Source organism: Rhipicephalus microplus, chromosome 3 (assembly GCF_043290135.1).
Source record: "Rhipicephalus microplus isolate Deutch F79 chromosome 3, USDA_Rmic, whole genome shotgun sequence".
NCBI lineage: Eukaryota > Metazoa > Arthropoda > Arachnida > Ixodida > Ixodidae > Rhipicephalus > Rhipicephalus microplus.
Window position 1 is genome coordinate 40694748 of NC_134702.1, and position 12275 is coordinate 40707022.

The 12275-nt window shown below is 43.3% G+C and overlaps 1 protein-coding gene across 1 annotated transcript; it reads right to left on the reverse strand.

Moving 5' to 3' along the window:
* Positions 1 to 4043: 4043 nt before the first annotated feature.
* On the reverse strand, positions 4044 to 12019 carry LOC119176053 (malectin). Its single transcript, XM_037427168.2, has 4 exons — positions 11479 to 12019; positions 10081 to 10260; positions 7409 to 7466; positions 4044 to 4696 (listed from the first exon to the last, which is right to left on the reverse strand). Exons 1-4 carry the CDS (start codon positions 11833 to 11835, stop codon positions 4458 to 4460), a joined length of 834 nt encoding a protein of 277 aa, XP_037283065.2. The 5' UTR covers positions 11836 to 12019; the 3' UTR covers positions 4044 to 4457.
* Between the last annotated feature and the right edge of the window lie 256 nt (positions 12020 to 12275).

Below are 12275 nucleotides of genomic sequence, written 5' to 3' on the forward strand. Positions count from 1 at the left end.
CTTTCACTAAGCTATGGATCATACACCTTTAGATTAAGCAAAAGGCGTACATTCCAGCTGGAAAAGAGTATTTCTGGCTACATTATGTGAGCACCAGTATCCAGCTGTGAGGAGCATTCCAGCTGTAAATTTGAGACTTTGGCTGCAAATAAGATGTTCCTGCTGGAGCTGCATTTATGTTCAGCAGGTTGATAACAATTCCAGTTAGTCACCTTTTCCAGCCGAGGCTGAAATGTGCTTTCACCAGCTGGAACCGACCACTTCCAGCTCTTTAAAATGTAGTGCAACAGAAACCTTGATGTTTAGCTGGCAAATTTCAGCTTGAAACAGCCTATTACCATGGTAGCTTTAAAGATAGCTAGTTTCGCAGATATTCTGGTCTTGGCAGCGTTGGAATTGTTGGTTGTGAGCGCAAGATCCTTTTTCGTGACCAAAAAGACAAGATAGATGCAAATAAATAATAAAAAAAGCCTCGGCTCGAGTAGCAATTCAATCCGGGCCTACTGCGCATCAAGTAAAAGTGCTATTACGAAACTACAGGAGGCGAAAATGGTTGAGGCCAGTGTACCTGGATTTAGGTGGATGTTACAAAAAAACCTAGGAGGTCAACTTTTCCAGAGCCCTTAACTATGGCACCTTTCATATTCTAATCATAGATTTAGGACATTAAACCTCATCAATTATATTATTACTATTAAATTATCACAGAGATACAGCAGTGCTCAAAGTTAATTCAGGAAAAACACTACTATATGAAAATTAAAAAGCATGAGTTGTGCTATTATCACACATAATATTGCACGGAAGAAGTGTAAAATTTCACCAGAAATCAAATATATTAGTTTTGCAACAAGTGCCTGGTTTAGTGGCCTATCGACGACAAAGCCCACAGGCATAATTATCATTGCCTGCCACAGCAACAGCAAAGTAGGCAGATTTGCAAGTGTGCATGCTACTTTACGAACACATGGTGGGTCCGTGACTGTGAATCGGTAAAAGGAAAAGTCATGGAATAGTGAACAATGTGCAACTGTATTCGCAGTAAGCGTTTTAGAATAGTTTCAAAAGGCTTATGACACGCGTTTCTTTCCTTGTGGCACAGCTCCGATGTCCAGCAAGATGTGAAGTCAGGCTAGCGATTGAGAAGACGAGGTGAGCGAGCCCGGTTAGACTATCATGTTCCATTCTTGAAGACAAAAGTTCAAGAATCCCCCAAAATCTTCAACCACGCTAAATCATAACATGTACCACAATTTTGCTTTTTAACTTGACTATTGTGTACAATCTAAACGTTTAAACAGTTTTAACTTAAGCAGTGACAGTACACCAAATACATTGGGGGGATTTTACATAAAAGGTAAGGACCCCCCCCCCCCCTCCCTTCAACTACCGAATGATGCACACGTGTTCTCCAGCACTAGTCATGATGTACACACTCGCTTTTATTGCCAGGCCCATGTGCTTCAGCAACAATCATCCATATCGCTTCCCCTCCCTTCTTTTACAAGCTGTATATTTGTGAATGCACAATAAATGCATTTGTTGGACATCAGCACTCATGCTTGCATGCCGGTTCTTTATACAATCATGTTTGTAATCAATGCGGCTTTTCTTCATGATGGATTCCAGCCGACGAGCTTGCATTCAACGGTTTTAAAGTAACTCTCCTTGAAACTTCCCCCCATATGGTGCTGCATAGCCTCTCGGATAGGCCCCAAATGGCGATACCATGTGATCAGGTCATCATATGTCATGTAATTTTGGCAAGCTGGGACGTCACGATGATGCCATGTCTTAACTTTCTATGGCAACAAATTTCGGGTACTCTTCGTCCAGTTGACGAAGATGGTAACCATTTCCATTCGATAAGGCATGCGAGAATCCTTAAAGAATCTTATGTCTCTCTTATGTCAATCTGCCAGCCTGACCGGCATCATAAGCTGCATCTCATAAATATGGCATGCTCCACTTGCAAGATTTACTTTTTTACTAAAATAACTGCAATGAAACTGCTTCAGCCTTTCCTTCAAGACACTATAACCCCAGAAATGCACGTAATCAAGCAATCGAACGTTGCTTCCACTTGCAAGATTTACTTTTTTACTAAAATAACTGTAATGAAACTACTTCAGCCTTTCCTTCAAGACACTATAACCCCAGAAATGCACGTAATCAAGCAATCGAACGTTGCTTCCGGGCTACTGGTTACCGTGTTCCTCCCAAAGGTTGCCTTCAACTTAATCTGTTAACAACAGACTTTGTGCTCTTATGATAGACCACAGGTTAGGATGCAAAATCTTTTAATGTAGAACACACATTTGTATGTGACACGTACATATAATATAAATTTATTTGTGCCCCTCTCCCTTAAACCATCTCAATTATACAATGTATATCATTCACAGTCAAAAAAAGTCATGCCAATGAAACAACATAGAAAGTAAAAACAAGCGCATTTCAGAGTTCCTCCAACGCAAAACACGAGTCACGCACACTTCGGCAAACGCAGCAGCAAGAACACCATCAGTTTTTCGAAGCAGCAACATGCAAGTGTACACAACTCAGCAGCAAAGCAAACAACCTAGGCAACCAATTAACAAAAGGAAAAGTTCTGAATGAAAAAAAAAAAAATCAAAAGGTAGAAGACACAGAAAATGATTAACAAGTGCATCGTCCTCAAACAAGCAACAATGAAAAAGTGGAATCAAAATGAGCAATCACAACAAATAAATCCCTTGCACTCATCTTACAATAACAATAACAATAAAAAAACCCCACACCCTCTCGCCAACCAACCAAGAAAACAATGAAGCAGAACACACACAAGCACGAAGCAATACTTTTTTTTTTTTTTTCAATACTGGGCAAAAAGCCTGCATGTCAGATTGCATTGTGAAGAGATCTGCTGGCCTGCTTGAAAGGTAAAAGTGCATTGCATTTTATGTATCGCATGTTGTTTGACCAAACTGTGAAGAAATTTCACTGGAACAAGCAATTTCTTATAAAGTGGAGCATAAAAGCCCTTGGCTGAGTAAAAAATGCCTAGTCACTCGTGTGTTCTGCCCTTTGGCTCAGGGCAAGAGTGTGTCAATGCCCTTTTTACCTGAGTGAGAAGATTTGAAATTCTCTGCATTCCAAAGGCTGCTTCGATGGTTGGCCTGTTACCAATGTGTGCTAAGATGCTTCAATTCATCATCTCCCTACCAAGCGCACCTCTTCCCTTTTGCTCTTTTAAAGTTGCACAATGTAATGGTGTCTAGGGTAAAGAAAACATGCTATCAAAGAGGACACGTGTGCCCACTAAATGCCATTGCTCATTGCCATCTGATCGTGATCACCCTCCACCGAAGACATTCGGTACAACATGCAAACTGCTACTAGGGCCGTTCTTCCGAGGCAAAGGCACGCGCTGCCGTTTTGCGAGGAAGAAAGGAAACGATGCAAGGGTGTGCCCCTTTGGAGAAATGGACCTGTACAGTGCGACTGTCGATGTATAAACGTCGTATGAATGAAAGATGCCTGGAAAGATAATGCATCTTGTACAGCACAATCAGCCTTTAGGCCTGTACTTAAGCCACCGTTCATGCATCAGCATAAGAAAAACGAAAATTTCCATTTTTTTTTCCCATGTGGACTAACCGCGCCAAATGCACAACTACTCTTTGTGAATAAATCACCTTTTCTAATATTTACGAGCAGTTGTACAACCACATCTAAAGGGGTGCAGAAGAAAAATGATTTCAATCACACTCACAATCCTCATGCCAGGCCGAAATCACAACCTGAAAACCCATGCAACCGATGCACACTAAGTTGGCTTGCAAACGTGGCTCGCCCAGTCCCAGCAAAGACTGACTGTACGTCGAATGATGAAAGGAATGAAACACAATGTGCCAAAGTACTGTTCCATGCTACGTGTAGAGAAATGAAGATTGATGACACAATTACAGGCAAAGAGGGCCAGGCCTCAGTCAACACCGGACCTTTAGACTAGAATGCTTCGACACATTGTTGTCGCCTCACCGCTATCCTCACTGGTGCCCTTTGGTGCAGTCCGCGCATGGGTCGACAGATGCCGAGGCCGAAGAGGCGAGACAGCAACGGTGCACTAAGACATCCCGCCAACTTTGTTGTTCCGGGACCTCGAAATGAAAAGTTGCAACATTGTTGCTTTGCAACCGCGCAACTACCACCACACACAGTCACACAATGAGACCGTGGAGAATCCCTCCAAGCCTCAAACTGCAGCGGAAGCTGTTGCCATGGTGCTTCCTTCCAACGGCCCATTCCTTGAGCAGCTCCCAATGTGAAGGCAAAAGCTTCAGCTGCAGTCCAAGAATACACAAAAATGAGTCCCTGCCCCCCAATCACAAGCCCCCACCTGACATCTCCCTTTTCCCCATCACCTCTCGAAGACAGTGGGACACCGTGGCCCCCACAAAACACGGGGGACACGCTCAAAGTTTGCAGAGGCAGAACAGCAGCGGGATGAAGGCTCCGATGGCCACAAAGATGGGCAGGAGGGCGCTGCTGTCGTCTCCCGTGTACGGGTTTGGACTACGAGGCCCCGAGGGCCTGCGCGGCTGGTGCTGGGATCCGGGAGAGGAGTCGCCAGAAGCGTGCCTTGTGGGAATTTCCTCCTCCTCTTCCTCCTCTTCTTCTTCAAGCTCTTCCAATGGGGGAAGCTCGGGCACGTCTGCACAGCAAGATGGCATCGAGTAAGACAACACACTTATCCTACATCTCAGTTTCACACGGCTACAAGATAAGCTGACATTCTGTGTAGGTTGCGATCGTGATGAAAATACGAGGTGATACCAAAAAAGGAAAAGCGAATGAGGTAAACTAAGACTAAGCATCTACAACATGGGTCTTGCCTACTTCATGTCCCCCCAAGACACACCGTTGTGCTGTCCAAATAAATCATAAGTTCGCACCCATTCAAATTATACCTTTTGGTTCCTCAGAAATTCCGACCATCTGAGGCTCAATGTCCAACACTCGTATGCGAGCACACTGACAGTTACCTCAAACCCCCAACATTGGACGCTGTAGCCAATAAAATATTGACCACTATGCGTTCAGCAGTCGAAAATTGTAGCTGGTAAGCTACTCTAGCAACTGAAGGTAGCCCTTATGTGAAAACGAACTGGCACAAAAGATTGCTTTGACTGATTTGGTTCTGAATTAGTGGTTCGTACCAGCAAAAACATCCAAGCTGTAGACGTACCTCTTAGTAGTCCGCCTCTTTCACTAATGCACTTCAATCGGCGCCAAAGCATGTACTGACTAGCATTAAACCTTATGCCAAGTTGCCATACTGGATCTCGATGCTCCGGGCTCCGCATCATTTTTTCGTCCAATAGGGTCTTGAAAGGCCTAATGTGGCATGACAGCTCCTTTGAAACTAAGCTTTATGAAGTTAGGCTCCTTATATTAACAGAAGCATTTAATGTATCTTCTTTGGAGACTGACCAACCATGAAATTGTGCTTTTGCATCCCAGGGACATGTTTCATGAGCTGACCCCCTGCACCAGATGTGAAGTTTGCTTGGACATTCTCGGTTCATGCTATAATGAAGTAATGCAAACAACAACAAGCTTTTAAATGACCACACTGACGAACAAATAGAATAGATGAGCAGAAGAATGCCACACTGAGCTGAATTTGTCAGTGCTCACCGGAAACCAAACGAAGAGATACACTTTGAAGCTTTTTGCCTAGTTAAGGCCTCTATATCTGAACGATACGGGTAACTGTGTGCTTCAAGAACATTTCTACAAGCTGACACAAAGTGGTTATCTTTAACGAAACAAATAAAAGGTGTCGAATCACTGTCATCACTCAATAGTAAAGTATAGTAGAAGTTTTTGATGTGTGCTTTGTACCTTGGGCGTGCATCTAAGCCACAAAAGAAGAAAAGAAGGGCGGAGGGGGGGGGGGGGGGGAGACCCACTAAAACAGCGTCATGGTAATGAAAGCCTCCAGTGTTATACGACCAGGAGAGATACACCTTTATCTTGGAGAGTCATCTTCTTGAGGCAAGGTGAGCTCCGATAACACTAGACAATGTGGGACATTTTTTTCGGTGCGATGATGTGCCTTGCACGAACATTACGAGGAGTATGCTGACATGTAGCGTTGTGACAAGGTTATGAATTGGGCTGCAGTTCCAAGAAGTTTTGTTTTCACGTAGCGGAGGCAATGAAGAACCATTTCAAGCAGCCTCTATGACTTATCTACCTTTTTTTGTGATTGTACACGAAACTAAATTAAGAGGCTTTACATGCCAAAACCTTGATTGATATAACAATGAGATATCTCTTGCAGAGGACATGAATAATTTTGACAACCTGGCTTTATTTGATGTGTCCATAAATCTAAATACGTGGGTGTTTTAGCACTTTGGCTCCATCGAAATGCAAATGTCATAGGTGGGAATTTAACAGTTAACGTACTTTTAGGCCTGTGGCCTCTTAATATCTAGCCTAAATATATTTCTGCTAAATCGTTTTAGTTTGATATGGCCCTCTGAAGCCACGCAGTGTGTAGTGGCAATACCTACAAGGATATATGAAAGCTTTGCTTTAAATAAAGATGTTTATAAATTTTTAGCTTTTTAAAGTTAGGCTTACACAGTCTACTTTCAAGTGTTGTCCAGTTAAGGCAACATTATATTAAAAAAAAAAGAAAAATGTAGCTCATATAGTCATAGCAATGCTTGTAAATTGTGTTGATCTCAGTTATGTTCGAACACATGATGCTTATTCGCATGTGAGCGACACGAGGTGGATTGATTTCCGATAGAAAGACATTTGTTCTTTTTGAAACGATGTTGTTCTGTTCCGCATGCTGTGTAATGGCGATAATGTTAGAACATTTTTACACGTACTATGATCGTGTGTATGCATGAATTCTCAACTTTAATGCCTGCGTTTTGCAGCCAGTGTGGCTGGTTCACTGGTTCAAACGCAATCTCAAAGTCATTCCAATTGACGAAACTTTCCACACACGTGTTCAGGATGCGCAGTACAGCTGTATAAAAATTATATTCACGATACCTTTAATGCACAATCATACCAGCTGCTGTAGCTGTGCAGCAATAGGCGTTACAAAGCTCAGCTTCGGAATGGGGGTTTTATTCCCAGCCACGACATTCGCAATTCGATTGAGCCAAAATGCAAAAGCACCCACGTACTAAGATTTCTGTGCGTGTGAGGATCTCAGGGCGTCAAAATTATTCGGACGACGTACACTGCGACGTGTCTCATTATCGTCCTAAACCCCTTGTGTCTTGCCGGCACGTGAATGCATGCCGGTTAGCACAAGCACCTAACAGGCCAAAAAAATAACGTGCATAACAAAAACAAAAACGGCACGGAACATATGTGTGTTTAAGATGCTCACCGTCAAGCGTCCCCCTCATAACGTAAATGGCGTTGATTTTCGGGTTATCCCGGTAGCCCTGCAAAATAAAACGCACATGACAGCCACACGATTCAATCTAGTGTTAACACCAGTTTCATACAGTGCTTCGGGATGCTGGCTGTTTACTACTGCCCCCAAATCGGATTAGAATAGCAAACAAGCACAATATATATTACAAGCTCTCCCCAGTGAGCTTCTAAGCTTGTCAATGAGCCTTTAACCTTGAAATGAACAAATAAACAAATATAGAATACATGCGGAAAATCCCTCATAACCAAATTTAAAAGCGAACAGAGAGCTATACAACAGGCCAAGAGGAACACCATGTCATCAATGCTAATTTTGCAACTTAAACCCATGTCATATCACTGCTAATATGCCATTGTCCCCCAGGTACTTTAAGTTTCAACTATTCCCATTATGATGTTAGGTTAAACCAACTTCACGTCAGAACTGTAACATAGCCAGAATATTTACATTCTTTTGAGTTATGTGCCTGCCTTATCTGAAGGTAACAAAAGCCTACTAAATACTGTAATCCCAACACCAGCCAACAGTTGAAAGAAAAGATCACTCCAGACATGCTTAGATAAGCAAGCTTCCTGCATGCTCATATATTCACTCATCCTGATTAGCCCCTGAATGAAGCCGCACATACAAACATGGGGGTTGGCCTTTCTAACTTTTGAGATATAAACCCGCACACCTCTATTGCAATTCTGCAACCATTAAAAGAACAAAAGCTCCAGATGTGCTCATAAAAAAATATCAGGCCTGCGCAAAAATTGCAGCACAGTCACAGTGAAAGTAAAAAAGTGGCATTTCTAGAGCCCATTGTAAACTCTCTTCACATAACTAATAGAAGTACACTTCCAAGGTGCGGACTACACCATAAATTGCCATAATATTAGTCAAGTTGGGAAGCACAAATTACGCCGTTGCTGATCATTCTGCAGAGAAATGACTCAAATGAGACACCAACTATGCTTTGTTGATGCGGCGGTTGATGAAAAATTATGGCCGAGTCCTTTGTAATTGGCTGGAAGATTTAAACCACTACGCGATTTGCATTATGTGATGCAGGGTCATTATTTTACTCTCATATCACGCTATAATGGAACTTTATAGTGCTCATGGGCTTCCTTGGCAACTAATACATATACACTTGCAAGGTATCCACTGTGCTACAAACCAGAATTTTTGTGAAGTAGGGAAGCATTCAATATTTCATTATTCATCGTGCTGGGAGGAGTTGGGTACCTGTGACACGCCTGTAAGGTATTATGTACACTTTGTTGATGCTGCGGCCGATGAAGAATTATGGCTAAGCCTTTTGTAATAGGTTTGAAGCAATCAATGACTAATTACACAACTCGCACTGTATGAAACTAGGTTGCTATTTTACTCTTTCAAGCACCGGCACGGCCCTGTGGGAGGATACTGGGCTGCCACGAAGGGAGTCCATCAAACCCCCCTCTGATCTGCCAATTGCTGTGCAATATAAGGGACACTGCATCCCTGACAATGTCACTCTGCATTTTCCATTGCACCGCAAGAACTCTGTGAAGTCAAAATACAAGTAAGAGCTAATGCATGTTTCTGGCTTCCTAGCATAGCCAAGGTGTCCTGCAGTGAACCCAGCATGTGAAAAAAATGCTATATGTTTAACCCGGTTCCAGGCATTCTGCATGTTAACCTAATTGCAGCAGATAATGTGAAACATAAAATAGTATATGCTCCAACTGTGTGAGCACACTGTATTCAAATTGTTTAGGTCAACCACTACGCAGATAGCTGGTCCGTAATGTGAACAATGTTTGTGAGCAAGCGCGCTCCAGTAAGCAGGGAAGATAACAGATCGCAACACCGGAGTAATAAAAATCAGAAAAAAGAGCACAAGAGTGCTCAACATACAATTTCTATGTGCTTGATGCCGTACAAGAATCAGAGTTGACAAGGACTGCCTTCTCTCACTTTCTATAGCAGTTCTACATGTAACTACGACAGCAAAGTTTCAGTCCTGAAAACAACACCATGTCCTGCAGCGAGATACGTGACACCATGAATACTGTTCACAGGGTCTGACAACCAGCCAGAACATGTCACACAACACTTGTGGAAGTGGAAAGACTGTGTTAGATTGACAAGATAAAGCACCATTTTCATGGCTTGGTAAGGATTTATATTTTTCTATTGCATTTGAATGGCCCAAACTCCAGCATGTAGCATCTCGTGGCAGACAACACTTGATGCAGCACGAGTGAGTTGTTAAAACTGCTGTATGTGGTCTGCCGTAGTTTATGTGCATCACAAGTTATGCTTAATATTGCGGTGTGCATGTTGATGCGTACCTTATTCTGCATGTTAATGCACATGCTAAAGAAGGGACGCGAAGATTGATCAAACTAAACAGAAAGCTTGCTCTTTGCGAGACGCTACGCATCAACATCTGAAATGCAAAAAACTTCACAATATCTGGCGCGGCGGACAACTTGCAAAACAACCCTTCCGTGCTCACGCATATAGATAGCTCCTCCTCTTAACATCCTGCTTCGCAGTGCTCTTACAGACAGTGTAAGTTCTAAATGCGAATGATAAAAGCACATGTCCCCGCTAGAGAGTAAATATTTAAATATGAGCTGTTTCCACACCTTGATAAATTCGACCTTGATCTTTCCGTCGTGGGTGGACTCTTCATCGTTGATTCGCAGCTTGTTGCCTTTGATGCTGAAGGCAATATACTCGTCATGAGCGACTCCTCGCCCTACCCTGGCATGGATGTCCAAGTCGGCAACCACTGTGTGCTGGCCATTTAAGACTACGTCGAAGACCTGTAAAGACAACAGGGTGTTTTAGAATAAGACGCATAGCGTTTGAAGAGCTTGCGTATGCACACTACTGTCAAAATGCAACATGCATACTCGGGAGGTTTGCATGGGTGCTGGCAACACAGACCTCTGGTTACACTATTTTGAAACTGCCGAATGTGAGCAAGTGCGCTTACTCGCAACTTACGAGTACAACTTGGACTGTATAGTTATGTGACAGTTATGCTAGACAATTAAGTGCAACAATTTCTCAGCAAGTCAGCTCCTTAATAAACGAGAAAAATGCCATAATAGTAAGCTAAATGCACAATGCCTTGCAACAAGTTTTCTTGGCTGCAGAATTTTACCGCCAATCATTATGTATAACATAAATCACAGCAGCAACAACCTTTTATCATAAATGTGTTATATTATACTCAGATTTTTTTTTTCTTTCACGGCCTTTCACAGCTTAATAAGGTGAAGATTTTAAAAAGTTAACGACTTGTATCCGTGTGCCAAGGGGAAAAAAATCCCTCTTATGAATGAATTGCATAGGAAAAACTGATGTAGAAACAACAGATGTGGCACAAAAAAAAAGTGGACGAAAAATTCCGCGAAGAAGGTAAAGGATAATTAAATGCCACGATCGGAGAGCTCAGAATGTCAGCAAAGACGCACGCGACACAGCAGTGCCCACGTTCTACAAAATAGTCGCTAAAAAAAAAAAAAACGCTCTCGCACACGGCATGAATATGAACAAAAGACTGCAAACGTGTAAAAGAAAACATTGTCGGGTTGCCTCGTTGGCACGGTGTCCTGAGCGCGAAACCGAAAGACGGAAGTGTTCCATCCTATCGCCGCTCAAATGCGAAGACAAAAAATAAGGTGATCGGTGCAAAAGAACAATCGACGACGCTTTTCCGGGTCACCGTAGCAACAAAGCAGGCACGAATACGCGAAATCAAAATTAGAAAGTCGTATCGCATATGCGACCCGAAATGCGGCAGATGGCTGGACGTATCGCGTGCCACGAGCACATACCACGAAGTCGGATCGAATCAAACCGCGATATAAACTGGGGCACGAGCACTGTAATCAATAAAAACAAATATAGAGTTAAGGCCCGAGAAATCTAGTGCAGTGCAATGTGAGAGATGATGGCATGCAGGTAAGTGCCGTGGAATCAATGCAAGACCGGCAGAATGGAACGCCACGCAAGCCGGCCTGGGGCACGCTCACCTTTCGGCCCGGCGAATCGAAGTACACTTCGCAGAACTTCAGCACGAGGACGTAGTCACCGTCCTTGTTGACGGGGATGTCATAGCCGAAAGTGGCCGTGTGATAACGCTCGGTCTGGTACAGGATGTGGTCCTGCCTGGGAGCCCTGCCGATGACTAGAAGCTTGCCGTAATCGGAGGCAGTGCCAACTTTTCCGAAGAGCGGGTCGCGCTTGTAGCGGATGCCGTGGACGTCCACATGTTCCTCGCCGCCGGCGTTGATCGCGTAGATGACTTCGCCGAGACCAAGTGCGGGATCGCACAAACGGAGCAGAACGAAGACGGGGAGAAACAGGGATGCTACTGCGAGGTGCCGCATATCTTCTTCCGAAGACGACGAAGCGTAACCTACGATGATAGATGCCGGCCGGAGTTTTTTTTTTTTTTTCGCGGTGTAAAAACCTAGCGCGCGAAAGTTGAGGAAATGAGGAGACAGCGTTCGTCCAGGGACGACTTTCTACACCTTTCACGCATCAGCTAGTCGGTGCATCCTACGCGCGATTAGAGTTCAGCGACGAACACATAGCGTCCACGGGCAAACCCCCCCGGCAGCGGAACTAGCGGAACAGAAAATCCACGCGAGCTCGCCGGTAGCGAGGAGCCACGTATTCTTGTTGTTAGTTTCGTATCCTTATTAACAAATAAAACTACAATTAAAATAAAAAATTACTTATATTTTAAGTTTTTTCTGGTGTTAAAACATTAAATGTGCAATTTTGGTGATTTTTATGTTTTTATTTTTTTATTTGTTATCACAAT